The following is a 22,996-nucleotide window of genomic DNA, read 5'->3' on the forward strand; positions in this document are numbered from 1 at the left end:
CCCTGTGGCAAGCTTCCTCACTGGCATTATTTTTCCACTGATGGCATTTGGTGATAATATTCAGCAAGGTGCTCTTCTGGCTAGCTGGCATTCTAAACTGGTTGGCAGAACCACAACAGGGCTATGTAGGAGAGCCAGCCGCCCCACATTCAGTGAGCGCATGAAAGAAGCGGGGTCGTGCATGTTCACAATGCACTCCCATAAAATGTGAAAGGAGGCCAACACACATGGAGGGGGATGTGCCTAGGCACATCTGGGTTCTCAGTCATGTGGTGGAGCTGTATGGATGCACTCTTTACCTTGGCGTTTAACCATATATATGTAGCCTGCCTTGGGATCTTGCGATGAAAGGCAGGGACAAAAACATCACCCAATCTCCTTTTCCAAGTTGCGGAGGTCACATTTCTTTTCCTGTGGACACTTACTTGTCTTCCACAGCAGTGGACCCAATCAAATGCATGTTCCTCTCAATATCGTCGAAAACCTGGGCCATCTTTGCTTCCCGGTCCTGTAGTGCCATTGTCGCTTCCTTAACCCGGGTATCAATTATGTGGTAATCATAGTGAGATATTTCTTTGTAGGCCACGCAGAGAGTTCGATACCCATCCTAAAAAAACAAGCAAGGAAGTGCATTTTTCTAAACCTCAGGTCTCCCACCCAACTTCCCTCTAGAACAGCAGGGTTCAGTTGCTCGCAGGCACCTGCAAAAAACCCCAGACTCAACCTGCTGGGCCGCTGGTCATAGGTAGCCTCTCAAAGCTGCCTTAAAAAGATTGCTGGGTCATGGTTTGACAGCCATGATTCTTAGAGCATTCCTTGCAGTAAATCCACTGATGCTAAGTGTAGTTGGTAGAAGTAGAGTGACCCTTCAGGTGCTCAAAAACCTAAGAGTCTTGTGGGATCAGACCAAGAGATTCACTGAGTTCCAAGACCTTGTCTAAAAGTATGAGGTGGGTAAGGGGGGTAGCCACCTTGCTGAAGCTGAGCAGATGCAGGTCTAGTCAGTGCCTGGGTTCAGGAGACAACCTGGGAACCCCGTGCACACCAGCTTGTGTTCCACAATGGAAAAGAAGTTTATTATCCACAGAATAAGCAAGGCTAATAAAGAGTCCAGCGTCCCGTTTCCCACAGTGGCCAGCCAGATACAAGGCATTACATCAACAGGCCTTACTTGCCGCTGCTCCCCAGCCAGTGTTCAGAATACAGTCATACCTCAGGTTAAAGTAGCTTCGGGTTGAATGTTTTCAGGTTGTGTCCTGTGGCAACCCAGAAGTAACGGAATGGGTTACTTCCGGGTTTCGCCGCTCGCACATGCACAGATGCTCAAAATGACATCACGAGCATGCACAGACATGGCGAATCACGATCCGTGCATGCGCAGACGCGGGTTGCGTTCTGCTCAGGATGTGAACGGGGCTCCAGATCGGATCCTATTCGCTTCCAGAGGTACCACTGTACTGAAGCTGGGGGCTCCCATTTAACAGCACAAAATTTAAAAAGTTTAAGGTTGGGGCCACCAATATGAAACCCATTAAAACATTTGATTAGGAATAGGCAATTGGGAGCCCAATCCCACCCCTTTACAAATTAACATCACCCTTAGTCATCAGTTGTTTTCTACCACACAAGCCAAGATGCAAGGCTTTTGGAGACAGCACCCCTTCTCCAAGGGAACAGCAACTGTGATGCAAATAGGATTCATGTCATTAGTACTAATGGATTCGCTATCACAAAATGCAGAAGCAGCCAACCAAATGGCTTTGGGAAGCTCACAAGTGGGACCTGGGGACAACTGTGCTCTCTCCTCCTCAGATTCCCCAAAAACTGTTATCCAACTGCATACTGCCTCTAGCAGTGGAGGGGAAACATAGCCAGCCTGGCTAGCAGTTGTTGAAAACCTTTCTGTCCATGAATTTCTCTAACCCTCTCTTAAAGCTATCCAGGTTGGTGGCCATTGCTATGATCTTGCAAGTTCTGCACTATTTATCCTGGAGAGTCAGCAGTAAAGGTGATCCTGAAAGGGTGAGCTGGTGGAAAGAGCCACTGCCACCAGCCTTTGGGACTTTAGTCCAAACATGGTCGCTGTTAAAAATCAACAGCCAATCTGGGCAAAGCTTAACGGCATTTGATTTTCCAAACGCCAAGATTCTGGACTATGCATTCTCTCTATGAACAAAACAAAACAACTCATCAGTCAAAGTCGGCGTTCTTACCATTGCATTGCGTTCTACATGTATCCTTGTTTTTTGGACGTCAGCTTCTGGGACCCTGGGGAAAATTGCAGAGTCTGCTCCCTTGCAGAACAGGTATATGCTTCCTAGAAACAGAGTTTGAAAAAGGATGGGTGGGTAAAATAATCAGTAATTCGTAGGACGAGAAATCTAGGGCAGAACACAGAATTTGATCTCTGGGAGTAATTATGGAAGAAAGATCTTCATGCTACACATTGAAAGAAAACCATATAAAAATGATATGGGTATTTAACCCTGAGTAGATTAGCCAAGATGTATAAATCTTAATCTGACTTGTGTTGGGAATGTAAAGAAGTAGCCACACTTTTTTCATATGTGGTGGTCGTGCAAAATAGTTAAAGATTATTGGGAAATGATATACTATGAGATGAAAACAAGTTTTAAAAAAACATTCCCCCCAAAACCAGAAGCATTCCTTTTGGGAATAGTTCAGATGGAGGTACCCATGAGTCAGAAAAAAATTATTTATGTATGCAACTACAGCAGCTTGGACTTTGTTAGCCCCAAAATGGAGCGTGAGAGAGGTCTCTAAGAAGGAGGAATGGCAGCTTAAAATGATAGAATATGCAGAGTTCGCAGGCTTAACCAGTAAAATAAGAGAACAAGAAGATCGAGTCCATAAAGCGGAGTGGGTTTTTTGTGTGGAATATAAGGAAAATAACAGTAAACAAGTGAAAATGCTCACAGGATTAAGGTAAATTCTACAATGTGATGTAGAATGAGGAAATATGATTGGGGGATTAAATGATTTTAACAGAATATGCATTAATTATGAGAAAATTAAAAGACCCATGGAAGAGGAAGCAGGGAAGTCAATGAATGTATTATTATAATGGTGGATATTTAATGGTGGAAATGTGTATTTGAAAACTTTAATAAAAACTATTTGAAAAAGAAGAGATTGATTATTATTTAAAGCAGTGAAGAAGTTAAACTAACAGGCCGCTGCTGGAAAAGCCAAAATAATAAATTTCATGGTGAAGAGAGAAAAGAGCTGCAACTCACCATCGTGCGATTTCACGAGAACACTCATTCGGCGACGGACACAATCAAAATCTAGAACATTCAGCAGTTCGTACCTTTTGAGGCAAGAAGGACAAAGAGCATTTAGGGTCTTGGAAGGTGGCTGGGAAACTCAAACCACTTATTACACTCAAACCCTACACAAGTGAATCAAACAAGAGCCCTGCATAAGCTTCAGTTAGCCGCTGCTCTGGAAAGGATAACACTCTGTGTCTATTAGGAAGGTATTTAGGGGTTGTAACTTGTGTAAATGAAAAGGGGTGTCTAAGTCAAATCCACCCTCCTAAGAGATGCTTATCTGGCCTCTGTGAAGAAAGGGGGCATGTCTAAAAGCAGGAGGAAGAGCAACTGTTGGCCGTGCAGCCAGCCAACCCTTGTTCTTCAGCTCCTTTAATAGCCTTAGCCCACCTAAGGATGCCTCCCCCACCCTCCCAAAAAAGAGAAAACTGTTTTGAGTACATTAATGATGGGTTTTAAAAGATGCTGGTACTTCTGGAATTCTAATGTGGAGCCAGCAACGTCAGGCAAGGATCACAGAGAACACTTGCAAAACGCAATGCTGGCGCTGCCCCACCTCAATTAAGCGATATAAAAAAGAGGAAGGGGGATGCAGCCCAGGTACACCTGCTGATTTCTGTACTGCTCTAACAGGTGTCTGTCACAGCCCCGATGGCTCAACAGAAGCAGAAATGTGGGAAAACAGCAATGGGAACCAGGCACTAGATTCAAGGCAGGCGAGTGAATTTTTTTTTATAAAAAACCATGCCTCGAAATGAGCCAATCATTTCCATCACCACCGCCCAGTATTAGGGTTTCCCTAATCAGCCTTCAGCTGCCTTGTGTGATATCGGGAGGCCTAGCCGCGGTCGCACCTACCTTTCGATTTCCTTTTTTCGGTTCTGTACATTCATGAAGTTATTTTCTTGTCCTAGAAAAGTGAAACCATACCTGTCAATGAACAAAAAGGACAGAATGGCGTTGAAAAAAAAAAACCAACACACACGCACTTCAGATTTAAAAAGAAACAAAAAACTGACAGAAATTAAAATGAAATAAAAGCCACGTGGAGAAAACTCTGCTTGATAATGCAATATAGGCAGCAGTTGTGTGAGCAGTTCCTTGGAAACGTAGGAAACCCCCACAAATAGTGCTGCACACAGAGCTCAACTTCCTGAGAAAGTCTCAGGTTTGCTTTTTTTTTGTCGTTGTTGTTAAAAAGTAGGTTTCTAGTTTTCATGGATGAAAATACATTATCTGCTGAAATCTCAGTGAAGTGACCAAGCTTTCCAAAGTCTGGTGAAAGGGGTGTCATATTCTTCAGCATTCCTTGCCCCCGTCGAAGTTCAACAAGAAGCGTCAGAATCAGGCACATTTGCTCAATCTGAATTGCTTCTCATGTTTCAGAAACCAGGCTGGACATTTAGCATCACAGGTTAGATGCTGCGAAACAGCCTTCTGGCAGGCAATCCTCTGCTAATTTGCAGGTGATTCTTGAAGACCAGTTCATGCCTACAGGCCTATTTATTCATATTTTTTTTTACAATTGTTCTGTGTTGTTTTTATTTTCTGAACTTGTTGTACACTTGCACACTGGCATTTTATGTGAGGTGGCTGTCTATAAATATTTTTAGAAATAAATAAAATGTACGCAAGATGTAGGACTGAGTTTGTGGGGGGTGAAGGACTTCCAATCGCCCATAGTCGTGTCTGTGTGTGAGCGTGTTTAAGCAATGGAATATAGCAACCTCTGATCCTTGTATGTGGTTGGTGGGGGGCAGAGCGTGTTCAGAGATTGCTCTGCACATTTCTTCTGTTTTGCTTGTTTTTAACTTATGGACAATATGACTGCATCCCCCCCCCCAATTCTCTCTTGGCAAGCAGCTCGTTTATTTTTTGTCCGTTAATGTGTTCCATTTTGCTGATGCCCCTGTTTCAGCTGCTTTGCAAACAAAACCCGACTGAAGGACTTTTAAAGAATTTATCTCTGCTGTACAGAACGATCTAAACTTTTATCTATTTATTTTTATTTTTGGCCACAGTTGCAACACAGGGGGAAAGGTTGAAGGACTCTGGTTCAGCCTGCGCTGACCTTAGAAGCATCAAATGCAACTTAAAACAAACAAGCAAGCAAGCAAAAAAAAAGGGGGGGCACTCTTTTTCAGCAAGAGGTAAAGGACCAAGCCCAGTTGCTGGAATGTTCATCCACTGATGAGACAAGTGTGATAGCTGTTAAAAATCAAGACACTACCACCCAGCAGCCTACATTTAGGCCAGGATGGGCAACAGGTGGGCTGCAGCCAGCACCAAGCCCAATTTTTCACACTGTCCCACCCTAATTTTGGAAGTTGTCAGTTGACTTCCCAGCTGTCTGGCCCCAGAGATTCTGAAATGGCCTTGGTTTCAGAGAAAAGGGTGCCTGCCAGGTTCCTTAAGGTGAAGTGACCTGAGCTGAACAGCTCCAAAACGCGCAGAGGACAGGTGCGATGTCATGGCCAAGGGAGAGAAGAAGTTGGCTATCCCCTAGTAGAAAGATTAAGACCCCCCCCAATCTGCTTTACAAGCATCTTCTCCAGATGCATGCCACTGCCTCTACAATTACGCCCACACCTGTCTGAGTAGGCGGCAAAGACTCACTTCCAAGTGATTCACCTTCCTGACTCAGCTTCTTCATTTTAACGACTTCTTATAAACACTTCCATCCCACCTTTTCACCAGAGGGGCCACAGCAAAGTGGCAGGGCACCTGTTTTGAATGCAGAAAGTCCCAGGCATCTCCAGGGAGAGCCAAGAAATATGCCATGCCTGAAATCACAGAGCTGCTGCCAGTCAGTGTAAACAACACTGAGCTAGATGGTTAGGGATTGTATATCCAATGTTAGTCCCGCACAAAGCAGACCAGCTGGAATTGATGAGCATGGGTTCAAAGGGTCTATTCAGAGTATGTCTTTGCAGGTTGCAACCCTATGGTCCTATTTGCATCCGTTGGCTTACAACAATTTTTATAAACCATAAAATTAGAGTTGTCCCAAGCAATTGAAAACAAAAACAAAAAATTAAAAGACCTGACAGATGCAGCAGATAAAATACAATTTAAAAAGAAGGGGGTAAACCACAAAATAATCCTCAAACAAACAGATCAAATGCCTGTAGGCAAAGGACACATCTTGGTCAAAATAATCCTTCCTCTTCTGTTACCCTCCAGATGTTGTTGAATTACAGCTCCCATCATCCATGACTACATGACAACAGCTATTGTGGCTGACGGGACTTTGGAGTCCAGCTGCCCTTGCTTTCCACCATCATGGGGTAAATGGAAAAAGGCAGGAGGGAAATGGGCCAAGGAAACATCTGGGGATGCTAGGGAAGTCTAGGGATTCTGAGATGTTCCTTGGACTGGTTTTGACAGAGAGAGTATGCACAATACCTCTGACCAGACCAGACCAGTGGGTACCAAAATGGCAGGACTTCCTCCTGTCAGGTGAGCCTCCCTGCAATTCTGAGCTTCAGCAGGTGCCCAGCCATGGTGGCTCCTAGCATTGCCCATGCATCAAGGGAATTTCAAAGCATGGCCTAAGTCACGGAAACCTACAGCCAGACCCCCCAACAACCGCAAACACCTTTAAGCCAAATTTCACCAGGCAGTTTCAGCAATATTTTCTTTACCACTCTCAGCATCCAAAAATGGAGAGTGTCCACCTGTGAGCATAATGGCCTCACGAGGAACATTTGTGTACCGTTCAGTATAACTGAGTGGGAAGATAGATGTACTGGGAAGAGAGTGGCCTTGCCTCCAAAGCCATCCTTACTTTTGAGCTCCTTGCAGCAAAGCAATCTCGTCTGGGGAAGCGGCAACATACTTGCTCGTGCTGCCTGTCTGCGACCCCCCTGAATCCATTTCGTCTTTCTGCTGGACCTGAACTGTGTGGCAGAGACACAAAGCACGAAGGAACAGCTCTTCACGGTTCTGGGGAAGGGATGTAACAAAAGGAAACGAGAACGTTAGCAGGCAGGCTTCGTGTTCCAGGGATACAAGGAAGAAACATGGAGACATCATCACAGGACCAGCAGCTTCCAGTGCAACAGCAGTCAAATTTTAGTCTTGCTCCACCCCCCCTCCCATGACAAGACAGTGTGCAGCCCGCGCATACAATACCTCAAAAAGCTTGTCTAAGTACTCTTGCAGCCCTCTTGGTACAGGAAGTTGGGCTGCCCTGCACTGGATGCTTACCTTCTCTGCTTTTCCATGACCCTTCAATCCATCAACCTCTGTAATGGAATCGCCATACTTGTAGCCGTCAATGCTGCACTCAATGAACTCCATTGTGTTTTCTGTTAAAGTCCCCGTTTTATCAGAAAACACATACTCAACCTAAAAGAAAAAGAGAAATGGTTCCCAGTTAACGAGAAACAAAACCCTTTGCTCTTTCCCCAACCGGTGGCATCTATAGGAAAAGGAGGCCCACTTCACTTTTATATATGTGTTAAGACATAAAACGCTTTAGGAAGTGGCTTGAATGCTAAAATTAAAACATGCCTGTTACATTCTGATTTATGCCTCACATTTCCTGCAGCAATGGCCCCTGGTTCTTTACACTGTTTTCATTTTTATCCTGCTCATTCTTCAAGGACAGATATACCCTGGTACCCCTCCCCCCTGCCGTGATGATCTAGTTTCGTCTCACTGTCCAGGTGAGCAAGCAAGTTAGTTGTTTTCACGTTCATGGCCAGAAACTAATTTTCTTGGAGGGCTACTTGGAAAACGGAAGAAAAGCAGAGATGAGCTACAACTTCCATCAGCACTGATCACTGGCTGTGTTGGCTGAGGCCGAAAACTGTGGGAGCCCTGCAGTCTGGAGGGACACAAGTTTCCCATCCCTGAAGCAAAGGGTGGAGAACCAAGGCTCCATCCCGTAAAGTGGCCTACTGGCAAGTCCACCTCACAGAGAACCCATTCCCTCCCCAGATGGGAAAAGACAGGCCCTTAGGAGGGAGAATTTGGCTCAGATCTTCTAGGTGCTGAGCCATGCCTTACACAGAAGCAAGCAGTGAAGCCCAGCTGCCCAAGAAAGGGAAAAACAAAAAAGTCAAACCAAGTTTCTATTTGCAAGAAAAACAGTCTGCAAAAGGAGGAGAAGAAGCGATTTTAAAAATTAAAAGCAGCACGACTAGGAGGATCAGCTGACATGCGCACAGCATGGGATTGGGAGCCTGACATTTCCCTGCATGGTAACAAGCATGCAAATCCTGCTTAGTGAGGCTAATTATAGCATCCAGCACTCAGGGGCCCAAAGAATCAATCTTTAGCGCTAATACATATTTAAATACTCTAAAAAGAAATCCTGTGTTGAAAGGAACACGAGAACCTAGAAGTTTCAGGTTCTGTTAAGGCCAGATGATTACGTCTTGGCTGGCTAAACGGCCTTTTAGAGCCACCGCACTGGCAGGAAATCTTCTCCCTGACATGTTTGCTCTGCTTGTTTCACAACCAAGCCCTGCTTTCTTTTGTTTTGATAGTTGCAATATGCTTTTCTATAGCCGCATTGTTCTCATTAGGGGGGCAGAAATAAACAGGATCTAACTGAGAAGAGAATGCTAATGGAATATCAAAGTAAAGGTGATCTTCTACTTGGATTGACGGTCAAATCTTGAGCTCTCGGTATTTTGGAACTTGGAAGTAATTCTAAATTGATTTGGGCTACAACCCTAACCGCACGAGTAAGCCTCACTGAATTCAGAAAGACTTACTTCCAAACAGGACTGAGTTGTCAGGGTTAGGCAGTCAGTTCTTTTTTGAGTCCAGAACTTTAGTGAAAAAAATGTGAGCTCTGAAGGATTATTATGTTTTGATCTACACACAGTGTTGTGGGCTGGGGGAGAATTGGTACTTAATTTTTCTGCAGAAAATCTGTTGTTCCACAAGGACATTTGGAAGAATGAATGGATGCCGACTGCAGATTCAGTATTAGTCAGGCTTAGCACAGTGTGAGTTTTTAGCATTACTTATAAATAAGGACAATTAACTTGCTGAAGCAGATCACTCACTCTCCATGGCATCGGCAGCTTCTCCAATGCAATCTGAAAACTTCCCAAGCAAATTACTCTGATTAGCATTTAAAATTAGTCCAATTTTACCTTGGGGAAATTTTCCAGTTTGGATTTTTCTGGAAAACCCATGTCACTGCTGACGCTTCAGGTCAGTTCTCACCAAAATTCAATACAGCGGTAGATGTATCATTTTAACTTGGACCAACAGATTGTAAGACACTAACTGCAGTGGGGAGGAGGGAAAGTTGAGAAAAAGGAAACGAGATGCTTCTGACCTGGCCCAACTCTTCATTGAGGTCAGAGGTGTTCACTAAGGCTCCTTCGTTGCAGCTCACATCATACATCTCTTTGTCCCATGAAATGAAGAAGGAGCCCAGGAATTTCTGCATCTCGACTGTCACGTACATGGAGACAGGGATGATGAAATTGAAGAGAACCATGAAGGACAGGAAATCGGTGAACATTTTTAAGAGCTAGAGAGAACAGAAAGATTGACTGGACTGTTGTTTTAAAAAGTACACAAGGGGAAACGCTAACGAATACAGAGGCGGTGGCAATCAAAGCTGAAGCAAGCCCAGTTACCTTGAAGGCTTCTTTGTCCTTTTGGGTTCTCTGGTTGTACCAAGGCTCGTCATGAGATGGAACACTTTGCCAGATGTACTTCAGAGTTGTGCATATAATAGCCTTGCCCACAAGAATGCATAAATAAACGATCAAGAACATGTTGATCGATCTGGAAAGGCAAAGTGTTAAAAAAGAATCACAATGGTTTATAGTATTACGCAGGCAGTGGAAAAACTCTATGCTGATAGGGACCTGAAAGAAACAATTCCAAGACTTATAAGGGTACAATACACTTCAAGGTTTTGAAGCCATCCAGCTTGTTTCAAGAGAATTGCACCGGAATTAGACCCCTCACTTGAATTAAACCACATTACACTCATGCATATGTGAGGCTCTCTTTTGAAAAGTGTTTGAGACATGCAACTGACAGAAGATGCACTGGCCAGACTGCTACCTTGAGACAGATGGCAGAGAATATTGGGGGGCGCAGGAGGTACTGCACTGAATACCTATTTATTTCTGGTCTTAATCCAAAATGTTGATGTAAACCTTAGCAGGGGTGGGGAACTGGAACTCCCCTAACCCCCATGCCAAAGCTGACGGGGATCCAATGAATCCTGGGCTGGCTAAAGCCTTTCCCACCTCCAGAATGCCTTGTTCTGCTGGTAGGGATTCCTTCTACCTTCCCACACATTTGGAAGGCATGCAGAGAGGGACATGGCACATGTTTGTCCAGTCCAACCTTACCCTTTCACACACAGCGCGTGTATACAGGGTGTGGGGGGTTGTAAATTAGATTACCATCCCTATTCAATTTTACAAATACCATATTTACTCGAATCTAATTTGGCCTTTTTTGGCCAAATTACGTTGCGAAAATTAAGGTGCACATTACATTCGGGCAAATACGGAATGTGTCACCACTACAAAGCTGGGCTTTTCTTCAGCGTGTGCCATGTTCAAAACTCCAATTTTTCTAGGCACATTTTGCAACAGGGGATTTCATTAGCATGAGCAGTTTCTGAGCTCTGGGAGCAATACTGCCCCTAAGATTTCAGATTAAAACTGCCACTGTTGGAAGGAAAGAAGAAGCTTTTTTCTGCTTGCCCACTTCCAGCAACTCTCTGAAGACTGGAGAAAGGATCCTCACAATAATATTGGGGGGTGCATGCGCAGGGGAAGGACTAGACCAGGGGTCTGCAACCTTTAAGACAAAAAGAGCCACTTGGACCCGTTTCCGAAGGAAAAAAAACTGGGAGCCGCAAAACCACGAAGGTGACGTTGGGACGGTGCGTGACTAACACACGCACCGTCCCCATGCGACGTCACAGCCAGTACAGCACCCGCCGCAGTGGGGAGTGTCGGGGTGCACAATGTGCCTCCTCCCCTCACTAGTATCCGCCCCGGAGCCGCGGCAAAGGTGTAAAAGAGCCACATGTGGCTCCGGAGCCGCGGGTTGCAGACCGCTGGACTAGACCATGTGAAAAATTAACATAGTATTTTAGCTGCAGTGCATTCAATTTCAGCATTGCTTTCTTGTTAAAAAAGAAAGTGCGCCTAGACATTCCATTGTTGCGCCTTAGCTCCTGGCTTTCATATCTCAGTTTCCAACACTGGGTGTGTCTGAGACAAAGGAAGAAATTTGAAGTACTATATACACAATCCATTTAAACAGTTGACTCAAAAGAGATTTACAATATGTCCAGATAACCTACTTTTCAACTGCAGATCGCTTCTGGGATTTTCCTTGGTAGTTCAAAGCCATTTTGGTTTCCATTCCAGTATAGACTGCGACTCCTACAAAAATCAAAGCCACTGGTGAAACGCTCTGAAAACATTCACCTACCTGCTCCTTCCTAGGAAGGAAGTTTCACAATGACCAGTCCATGTAGGCAAGTACATGGGCTCACTCATGTTCCACAGCAACTGGTAGTCAGAGACATAATAAATGTAATAAACAGTTCATTCTGCATGGAAGAATCATTCTCACTTGGTTGAAAATGAAGTCACAGTTGATGAGCTTAAGCTCAGGATAGAAGAAGTAGTACAACCTTGTGGTTGCCTCCTGACTGTCAAGTTATTTTGGGAGAGGAATTCAAACCAGAAATTTGGGTTTGGCCAGTTCAAGCAGATTAAAGTGCTCTATCGCACTGGCACAACAAATCTGCTTAAGAATTTTTCTTTTCTTTTTTAATCACTCTTTGCGTTTCGGGAAGTAATGGGGAAATGCACTGGGAAACGGGGTAAGACCCTGCAATCAAATCAGAATAAAGATCAGACATCATCCAACCACTGTGCATGCTTTGTGCAAGCAAACCAAGATGGTAAAGGTAAAGGGACCCCTGACCATTAGGTCCACTCGCGGACAACTCTGGGGTTGCAGCGCTCATCTCACTTTATTGGCCGAGGGAGCCAGCGTACAGCTTCCGGGTCATGTGGCCAGCATGACTAAGCCGCTTTTGGCGAACCAGAGCAGCGCACGGAAACGCCGTTTACCTTCCCGCCGGAGTGGTACCTATTTATCTACTTGCACTTTGACGTGCTTTCGAGCTGCTAGGTTGGCAGGAGCAGGGACCGAGCAACGGGAGCTCACTCCGCCATGGGGATTCGAAACGCCGACCTGCTGATTGGCAAATTCTAGGCTCTGTGGTTTAACCCACAGCGCCACCCAAGTCCCTCTCAAACCAAGATGAGTGCCCATTTAAAAAGGTTGCCTGAGTGAGCCCTTAAGTCAAAAGTAAATCCCACTAATTTAAAATGTGTGTTACTAATGATTAAATATGCATAGGAACCCAGCCGAAAACGTTTGTTTGGGGCAGGAAATAAACACTACACAAATTTGAGATTTCATCCTTTTTCCCAACGGGTCCTCCCAGGCGTTGAGATAAGCAGGTGGGTCTCTCTTGGTTGTTCCACCTCCATCAAAATTTTGGGCGGGGTGGTGGTAACGGCCCAAGAGACAGCGCCTGGGGTGGCTGCCCCTAAACCTTGGGGTTCCCTCCCTATAGAGATGCGTCTGGCACCTTCACTAGGCAGGATTTTGGTGAATGCTGAAGATGCATCACTTCACCCTGACCTATGGCACCTGAGATGCACGTTTCCAATGTCCAGCCCATTCCCGTGACTGTAACATGTTTTAACGGCCTTTAACTTCAAATTGTTGTAATGTGCCCTGGGAGAGGCTGGTGAAGGGCAGGTCTTAAATTCAATGCTAATAATAAGCATGGCTGAAATAAACTGCAAAGTGTCAAACAGTTGCTTACCATAGATCCTAGGAGTGTTTTTTAATGTCGCTCCCTTCAGCAAAAGGTTCTCGGGACCCAGGGCCCTAGAATGAAGTCAGACTATTAGGCCACTTACAAAAGGAAAGAAGGTTGGGGAGAGGGAGAGGGGGAGGGAGGGAGGGAGGGAGGGAGGGAGGGAGAGAGAGAGAGAGAGAGAGAGAGAGAGAGAGAGAGAGAGAGAAGATGCATTCTGAAAATATCAACTAATATGGCAATGGTAAGGGGGAAGCAAGACAACACCACTAAGACGGTTTCATTAATGTGCAGGGAAAGTGAAAAATCAGTGCAAGGGATAGAGAGCAGCCAAACATCAAGCTGCCGATGTCAGCAATAGCCTTTAGGGAGGCGACAAGAGGCCAGCTAATTAATTACGAAACAAAGCATAGGGATAATGAACTAACAAAACAGCTGACTAACCTGGCTACTGGCTCTTGACCGTCCTTGTAGATGGTAATTCGGCCCACAAACCTGCAATGAGAGATGGGCACAAGAGGTTGCTTATTAAGCCCTGCTGGTAATTTGTAGGAGAGCCGCCGCAAATCATCAATGAACAAAAGAGGTGGGGAGAGAAAAGCAAAGGTGGGTAAGGACTGCAGAGCTCTGAGAAACTCCTGTTCCACAAAGCAGTGGTGGGGAATCTCATCCCTGGTGGCCCCAAATGTGGCCCTCCAAGCACCCCTATTCGGCCCTTGGGGCATTCCCAAGGCCCCACCGTTCTCCAGGCCACACCCCTCACCTGGCTTCTCATCAGAGATTTTATTTACTTTTGTTTGTTTATTAAAATAGTACACCAACCTTCCTCCTTAATTCTCAGGATGGTTCACAACATGGAATTGCAATATAAAAAAACAATATGCGTAATAAAAAGAAGAATAAAAAGGTTTTGTGGCCCGGAACTGTGATAAGGCATTATTTCTTCCCTAGGTGGAGGAAGGGGATGTTTGTGCAGTGTGCTTGTGTGTAGAAACGGCTGGCCTGTCAGGAAGGTAACAGTGTAGAAAGTTGAAAGCCACATTTGCCGCTCCACCCACTTTACCTGTGGCCGCACCTATCACTGCCACACTGCTCCTAGAAGCTGGACCATGGTGGAATGAGCCCTCAGGCTGATTAAGGTTCTCCCACCCTGTTCCAAACATTTGTACACTGTGTGCTATGCAAATCCAGCAAGTTATTCACCAATAAGTCACTCTGGGCAGCTCCCATCATATATAAAAATATAGCAAAACATTAAACCTTAAAAAGCTTCCCTATACAGGGCTGCCTTCGGACGTTTCCTAATGTTACATAATTACTCATCTCCTTAACATCTGGTGGGAGGGCGTTCCATGGGGTGGGTGCCACTACCGAGAAGGATAAGGAAGGAACAGTGGATGGATGGATGGATGGAGATATATATATATATATATATATATATATATATATATATATATGTGTGTGTGTGTGTGTGTGTGTGTGGCACAGAAGTACCAGAGACTAGATTTGTGAGAACCATGTTTTGAGGCATTTATTTTAGAAGCAGTTATTCGTCAGTCTCCAACCCACCATCCTCCCTAGCATTTGCTAAACGCACATCTACCAAGCACCTGCATTTGCTAGATGCTGCAGAAAAAGATTAAAAAGGCAGAGTCTGGCTTTAACCCGTTTATAGGCTGTGAGCTCAAAGACATGACACATTTGGGAGGAGGGAAGAGTACAAGGGAAGGAGAATCAATAGCAGGCCAGGGAAAGGGGTCGGTCCCTCCCTCCCATGCATGAGAAAGGGGAGGGGGGGAGTGGCAACTGGGTCAGGCAGGCCAATGGATGGAAAGGACTTGTTCGACATTTGCCTAAGGGCAATTAGACCAGGATCAATTTCAGAATATAATGAAGCACAGTCAACTTTCTCATATGGGGAAAGGAGATCAACAACCCTAAATTCGGGAATGAATCAAATTCTCAAAAAGAGATAATCTCACATGAGAAGGGTCATTTAGCAACTGCACTGAATGCAGAAGGTAACAGGTTCAGTCCCTAGCACCTTCAGGCAGGGTTGGGAAAGATCTTTGTTTGAAACCCTGCAGAGATCATAGAAACATAATCTTAAAGTTGGGTGGGACCCAAGGATCATCTAGTCCAACCCCCTAAAGCATCCATGACAGGTGGCCACCAAGATGCTGTTTTAAGACAGACAGATGCTGCCTGTCAGTGTACACAACTGTGAGCAAGATGGACCAACAAGATATGATCCTAATCTCCAATCCTGGCTGCCTGATCTCCCAGGAAACGGTGCAGATCCAGCTCGCAGCTGGTTAATGCAAATAAAATAGCAAACAGAAAGCTTTGACACAGTTGAAGCAGAACCTACCATGCACCTCAAAGCCCAACTCATGAGCCCAGTCCTGGGACAAGACAGACACAAGGTGGTGCATGCCTCAAAAAAAAAAAAATTGGCAAGGAAATAAACGTTGCGTTTCAGAACTTACTTGTAGAGGTCTGGCTGAGGCTGTTCACATTCTATTGTAGCAGTAAGGCAATTTATGGCTTGGCATGTATGGAGTTTGGCAGTATCCTGCACAGTGTAGTGAGTCTAGAAGGGAGACGGAAATGCAAAATCCGTTAAGCAGCTGTTTACTGTCCCTAGAGTACACAGACCGTTTTGCACAGTGGGCGATTCTAACAAGCTACAGAGCTCACGTGGTGCTTTGATTGCTGGAAATGCTACTAGGAATTGGTTTTAGCTGATCTGTGTTTTAGCCATCTTCGAGAGGCTCATTATTACTATCGCTACTGCTGCGTTAGCTGTAATTTTATTGCTGGGTTTTTAAAGGCCTTTTATCCCAGCTCGATCAGTGAGATCATCCAGAGGAGCACGGCTGGTTGCTTCCTGTGTTACAGAGGCTTGACGTGACACCCACTAGAAATTGGGCACGTAGCGTCATCAGTCTTACGCTGTGGAATGCTCTTCCAACACAGACTCAGCAGGCACCCTCACTTTTGACTTTCCTGGAGATATTTTTACATCAACAGGTCTATGCAGCTGCTTAAAAAATCTTCAATTAGCCAGTCATTTTAACCATTTTTTTATATTTTACTGTATATAATTGCTATGCACTGCCATGCGATATTCTATGAACAGGTGGTATATAAATACCTTTTATAAATATAAAATAATGAACCTATTTGCAAGCTACCACAAGAATCCTTTTGGCATAAAGCAAGACACAAGTGCTTCAGTAACTAACCAACTCAGTAAACTTACTACTAAATTAAAATGCACGTTGAGCCAATTATTTGCTCCTACAATATAGAAATAAGCTGGAAATTTACAGATAGATCCTATGCGAAAGAGATGCCTGTCTCCTCCTTGTGGGGTTGCAGTTCCAGTTGAGCAGCTTACTCTTGATAATTCATGCACTGCCATTTACTTGCTTTCCACGCTGAACAAAATCTTAATTCAGGGATGGGGAACCTGTGACCTCTTAGCTGCTGTTGGACTCCGGCTCCCATCAGTGATTGGCCATGGAGCAGGGATGATGGGAGCTGGAGTCTAGCAACAGCTACAGGTTTCCCATCCGTGGCCTAATAGGTTGATTCCAGAGACCTGTTGAAGAACAATCCATCAGCTTCTCCAGGTTTCATGAAAAGCTGCAGGTGCTTCAACAGGTGCTCTGTGTTCCCTGTTCCCCTGAGTGCTGGCCTAGGATCTCTCAAAGGTAATCGGGTGAGTGAATTAAATGTCAGTGGAGGAGGGAGAGCTATTCTAGGCATCCCTGGCTACGCAGATACTTCTTGATTAAATTAGAAAGCAGACAAAGGGTTTAAAATTCTCCATTTAAGAGGTTCTATTTCTAGACACTACTCGGGTGTTGTAAATCACTTCTGTCAGCAGGAGACACTGCTGTGATCCATCTTCATAAACAAAACTCACCCAGATGCTTCCCTAGCTCGTTATCTCTAAATTTTCCTCGTTTCAAGCTGGATGAGAAACAGCTCTATTGCATCAACGGTGGGAGATGATGAATGGCATTAAAAGCACAGACATTTTCACAACTTGGAGGTTAAGCTCTTGGGCTGTGCGCTTCCTTGCCAAAGATTTATAGAAAAAGCTCATTAAACATTTTAAGTACATTCCTTCTCAGGCACATCCTGTTGCACCTTGTTCTTGCAAAACAAGACACAGGACATGCTTTGGAGGAAAGTTGAAGGGGGAAAAGAGTGTGTGTGTGAGGGGAGAATCAGCTTGACTTGCTTGCGGTAACAGTGGATGAGAAGACGACGAGCTGGCTAGATCACACCAGTGGCCACTCCAGTCCAGCATCCTGTTCTTAGAGTGGCCAATCAGATGACAACAGGAATCGTGCAAGCAGGACATGAGCACTCCTCACTTTTGTGGTTTCCAGCAACCGGTTTTCAGAAGAACACTGACTCCGAGCATGGGAAAAGAGCATAGCCATTGCGCCTAGTGGCCACTGGCAGCCCTATCGCCTGTGAATTTGTCTGATCCTCTTTTAAAGACATCCAAGGCCATCACTGCCTCCTATGAGCGTGTATGCCATAGTTTAACCATGTGCCAGAAAAACACCAGTGTTCTATTATGTTATAATGTCTCTCTCACACACACACATGTACACCAAAGTTCAATGATATTTTATCTGACAATGTACAGAAAATGGAATGGTTCATACGGCTGGGTGCGTGTGTACATGCACGAGAGAGAGAGAGAGAGAGAGAGAGAGAGAGAGAGAGAGAAAGACAGACAATCTTCCATAGGATAATGGTCCCAGGCTCTGTTATCTTTCAAAAGGAAATTTGAAACAGTAAATCATAGGATGGGAGATCTTATTGCTATTATCAGCCAGACTTCATGTTATGAATCATATTGCATATGAAGTAAGATCAAAATATCGAACCTTCAGAAACGGCAGATATACCTGCGTTTCAATAGCTATTGCCGAGACAGTGTATAACATACACAGGCGCGTTATTGTATTTTTAAAATGGTATTTTGTACAAATATTAAAAATGGGCAGATAGTAAAATTGATTAGTTGTTCACCTAGAGATAAGCCTAAGCCTTCCCTCATTTAACACGAGAAGTGCCTGGTGGATCAGGCCCATGGCCCATCTACTCTAGCATCCTGTTCTGGCCAACCAGCTGCCTGTGCAAGACCAGGGAGCAGAAGGGGAGCTCAGGAGCCCTTGGTTTCCAGGAACTGCTATTCAGAAGCATGGCTGCCTTTCAGACTTTTGATTTAACTGATTTCTGCCTTTTTGCAGGGCAAATGTTTGCTCATAATGGCACCAACTATTTCCAGTTTTATTTTATATTTTTGTGATATCATAATAGGCTGCAGGGAGTGGGTGCTTGAGGGCCACATGCCAATTGTGCGGCTGGGGCATGCGCGCACACACACACACACACGACTTTGCAGAGGTCTCCCTGCTGAGACTGAGAAGTGCAGCTGCTCCCAACACACACCAGTGGCGAAAGATCTCACTCTGCCCAGCCTGCATAACAGTAACTGGGCGGGCCAAGAGAAGTGCAATTTACATTTGGAGGAAGGTGCTCAGGGTTGACTCCCATTGCAATCATGATCCCCTCAGCGGCAGGGGTAGGCAACCTAAGGCCCATGGGCCAGATGCGGCCCAATCGCCTTCTCAATCCGGCCCACAGACGGTCGGGGAATCAGTGTTTTTACATGAGTAGAATGTGTGCTTTTATTTAAAATGCATCTCTGGGTTATTTGTTCATTTCCCCCCTCAAAATATAGTCCAGCCCCCCACATGGTCTGAGGGACAGTGGACCAGCCCACGGATGAAAAAGGCTGCTGACCCCTGCCTCAGTCCATCAAGCAGCAGTTCATTAGGCACACCCCTGCCAGACAGCAAAATTCACTGGTGGGTGGTGAATTTGGCAGTGGTGGGTGGCTCGTGCATCTGTGGCTGGCTGCATGGAAGACCTGTGAAGGTTGCATGAATCCCATGGTTTATCCACCTTTGCACTGAATGGAGAAGGCGCTCCATCAGTGGCTATTAGAGAAACCCACATTCAGAGACAAGGCGCTGCTGAATCCCCAAAAGGGGTGTGGTGGCTTGATCTGCCCAGTGGCGTAGCTAGCTGCTTGGGTGCCCGGGGTGGCACAAATGTCCTGCACCCAGGGACAGGGCAAGCCGCCCACGGGGCAGGATAAGCCAGGGCAGAGCACGCTGTGCAGAACCTCCATGGAGTCCACAAGCCCCATGTTGCCGTTTCAGGCAGTGTGGAGCCTGCAGGGGCCCGAGCCACTGCGTCACTCCCCAAGAGAGACGTGTAGCTCAGGCGCGCTGCAGGCCAGGCCCCGTGGTCACCCCCCTCAGTGGTGACACCTGGGGGTGGACTGCAGCCACCTTCCTACGCCACCGGATCTGCCCTCAAAGAAAACAGGATGCTGAGCCTTTCGTCTCACCCAAAAGGCACGCTCTTATAATCCCATGTAAGCTGTGGACCAGATAGGAGCCTGCCGCTCATGAGAGAAGGACTGTGGTGTAGCTCTGTGAGGGCCACGCATGACCATGCGCTCCCCAGCACAAAAATATCCTGTCATATAGAATTAGCAAGTCGGGAAGAGAGCATGGCTGAAAGAGAATGCATTTCACTTTCCTTTGTGTGACAGGTACGCATAGTCAGGCACTCTTGATTCGCAGCCTAGAGACTGCGCCGTGTCAAAGCTTTGGAAAGCCAAGATTTACCGCTTCAAAGCTTAGTGAAGATAAAAGGGCTGCAGGTCAGATGTGCTGTTTACCCATTCTGTTACCTTGACATTTGATTCTCCATCCAAACTAGCTGTGGTGACATAACAACACCCGTCCTTGTGAGTTGATGCAAGGAAGATCAGGTCGCATGGGAAGGTTTCATCAGACTTTACTTCTACTATGTCGCCAACCTTAAAGACCAGAACAAATAAATGTCAACGTGCTGCAGAAATGTTTGCTTAGATGTACTTATTTAGAGCATCACACACACACACCACTCTTCAGCTGAAAAGGCTTTATTGATATAAATCAACAACAAAGAAGCAAAGAAGGCATCTAAATCTAAAAGCTCTCTGTCGTGCTGGGAGCGGGGGGGGGGGGGAGCTCATGCAGGGTACACACATTCCTGCCTCCATCCCCAGAATGTAGCCTTCACACAAGTCGCAATCGTGCTGCATTACAGAAGAGGGAAAAGCCTTCTGCCAAGTGGAATGGCAGAGGAGGGGTGCAGAGATCTGTCTCCTCCACCAGCTTGCTCACTCGCCTGCACAGAACTCCTTGCTGCCTGTGGCTCCCTGTGGTTAAAGGCAAGGCCCCAAACCATTTCCAACGTGCAGAAACCTCGCTTGTCTTTGCTACAAAACACACAAGTGCTTCAGCCCATTCCCAGCCACCCCAACCAGCCAGTGGGGACCAGCCGGAGTCCATCAGCAAGCACGAATTCAAGGTTTTAATAACAACTCTCCCTGCACTCACCCCCTGCCTTTTGCTACAGGCTCCCTGGAGCTTCCCAGTGCCCCGAAAGCTTGCTCCCCTCTTTCATACCACACCTTGATTCCTTCACACTCCTTCTTCACTTGCTTTGCATCCTCGATCACCAGGACGGTGCTTTTGTTTACTTCTTTGTCAGCCCTGTGCCGCAGCCAATCCTCATAACCCTGGAGGGATAAATTAGGGAGCAGGGGGCGGAAGTCATCACAATCAAGGAACAAGAGAAAGGGAAACAAAGAAAAAAGAGGTGAGGGAGAGCCTTTCCTCAGGTATTTAGCAGAGCTCTAAGCTGACAATCCTCTTTTTCCATTTACTTTTTTGGGGGGAAGGGGGAGAACACAAGTACCTGTTTTATAGCTGTAATGGTAATAACAAAGAATAGAGGAAGTCCGCTCGTGACGGGGCTGGTTGGTGTGTCTACTATGACCTGCAGAAGAGGGGGAAAGGCAAGTTATTGGGGGAGAATTAAAGAAAAGGATATTTGCTGGTTTGATGTCCTCAGCTTTTATAAGCAACAAATGTAAACTGATGCTGCAACATGGAAAACACAGGAAAACACCAGAGTGTGCATGTCATTGCTTTTTAATGAACTGCATCTGTTTATGTGCATTTTTTTCTGTACAATAATGCATTCGGACTTCTGTTTTATAGCGTGTGGTGAATCACTGGTAGCAAGTGCCTAGTAAGTTTTGAGAATGATGTGGCAAAGTTTTCCATTCATTCAAATGGCAGAGGTGTCTTCCAGATAAGAAGAAAAGCACCCATGTATATTCTTCATTCCCACTTTCTTGCTATGAAGAGCTTGTGAAGGGATCTCTTTGATGTCCAAATAGAATAATGTGACATCTGAATGCATCCTTTTCCATTATATGTCCTGCCATGTGAATCCAAGTGTGTATTATTATTAGTATTATTATTAGTAGTAGTGGTAGTAGTAAAGAACTCATTTCTTCGAAGCCAACACTCTTCAGTTTTGATTCTCCAGATGTTGTCGGGCTGCAAACAGCATCATACCTGTTCAAACTGGCTGAGAGTGACAGGAATCTTATCCCAGAAGCATCTGGGGACCCAAGGCTGATTGAGCTCGTCAAAGCCTTCTGCTACAGATGTGCAGTTGATATCAAGTATGTGCTATGATTGCACTGTAAATGGAGGTTTGTCACACACATGCACATTTGCTCAAGAGCTCAGCTCATGCTCCAGGAAGTCTGTTCACTAGAACAGCTATTCCAGTGGTCCAAGCTACTCCAGCGCTAAAAGTATTTGGCACTCGGAATGATAAGAATATAAGGAGAGCCCGCTGGATCAGGTCAGTGGCCCATCTAGTCCAGCACCCTGTTCTCTCAGAGGCCAACCAGGTGCCCCTGGGAAACCTGCAGGCAGGACCAGAGTACAAGAGCAGCCCTCTCCCCTCCCGTGGCTTCCAGAAAATTATATTCAGAGACATTTATGCTTCTGACCGTGGAGACAGAGCATAGCTACAGTGGCCAGAAGCCATTGACAGATGCAACTATGTTTGAATTATGAGGGTTAGCTATGTTATTACAACAAACAGACACTTTAAAAAAATGTTGCAGCACCCTTAAAGACTAAGGCTGCTAGCTACACACCCTTACCTGGGAATAAGTCTCATTAAAGAAAGCGGGGCATACTTCACAGTAAACATGCGTAAGACCGCACCGTAATGGATTTATTATGGCATGTGTTTAAAGCTGCACAGTCTTCACAAGAAAAAGCCTCTTGTGGAACAATGAACACACACATTGGTGGGTAGGTGGATTTGACGGGTTCCATGCCTTTAACTGCCAGGCTCTACTAATGCCTGGCACAAGAGCAATGCTTTTGTAATGTGATGCCAAACATTTGAATATAACATTAATTTCTTTCCTATGGTAATGGCTAACTGGGGTGGGCAAGGGGAGGTTTGGTACAAATAGGTAGCCATGAGATTTTTCACGGGGGTGTTCTGCTTCAGAAGATAGTCAGCTGGGTTTTTTGTTTTTTTCATCACAGTGTGATAATTCACACACACCTCTCCATGGCCAAGTTTTCAAGTAACTTTTACTCAGAGTAGACCCGCTGATATTGACCATGACGGGTCAACTCTGGGCAAAAATCAGCTGTATGCAATTCACTGAAACATGGGGATATTTCTTCCAAAACTGCACAGCACTGGAACTGAGAGAGAAAACCGCATCCGTCCCTAGCGGCACTATTATGATTTGTTTCAAGTTAAATATAGCCTTTGTTCCAACCTGTTCCAAGTTAAAGCCCCACGCGCACTGGGGAGATTCCTGTTGAATTTGTTGCTCCTGGCAAGCTGAACCACACGCCCAAGGAAGTGGAAG

General features: G+C 45.5%; 1 protein-coding gene across 12 annotated transcripts in view; it reads right to left on the minus strand.

Moving 5' to 3' along the window:
* Nucleotides 1-22,996, minus strand: part of ATP11C (ATPase phospholipid transporting 11C (ATP11C blood group)) — a 99,655-nt gene that overhangs the window by 34,601 nt on the left and 42,058 nt on the right. For all 12 annotated transcript variants that reach the window (XR_014521729.1, XR_014521730.1, XR_014521731.1 and 9 more), the window contains exons 4-18: nt 20,995-21,075; nt 20,708-20,815; nt 19,940-20,068; nt 15,630-15,733; nt 13,585-13,635; nt 13,147-13,211; nt 11,599-11,680; nt 9,902-10,052; nt 9,595-9,792; nt 7,503-7,643; nt 7,081-7,238; nt 4,152-4,223; nt 3,258-3,331; nt 2,214-2,317; nt 426-607 (exon numbers count right to left, since the gene is read on the minus strand). Coding sequence is in view for 9 of the 12 variants with exons in the window: in XM_083486261.1 (XP_083342387.1) it covers nt 426-607; nt 2,214-2,317; nt 3,258-3,331; nt 4,152-4,223; nt 7,081-7,238; nt 7,503-7,643; nt 9,595-9,792; nt 9,902-10,052; nt 11,599-11,680; nt 13,147-13,211; nt 13,585-13,635; nt 15,630-15,733; nt 19,940-20,068; nt 20,708-20,815; nt 20,995-21,075 (1,700 nt within the window). In the remaining 3 variants the exon portion in view is untranslated. The remainder of the gene's footprint in view (nt 1-425; nt 608-2,213; nt 2,318-3,257; nt 3,332-4,151; nt 4,224-7,080; nt 7,239-7,502; nt 7,644-9,594; nt 9,793-9,901; nt 10,053-11,598; nt 11,681-13,146; nt 13,212-13,584; nt 13,636-15,629; nt 15,734-19,939; nt 20,069-20,707; nt 20,816-20,994; nt 21,076-22,996) is intronic.

Source organism: Podarcis liolepis (assembly GCF_965112155.1).
Source record: "Podarcis liolepis genome assembly, chromosome: Z".
In the NCBI taxonomy this organism is placed as follows: domain Eukaryota; kingdom Metazoa; phylum Chordata; class Lepidosauria; order Squamata; family Lacertidae; genus Podarcis; species Podarcis liolepis.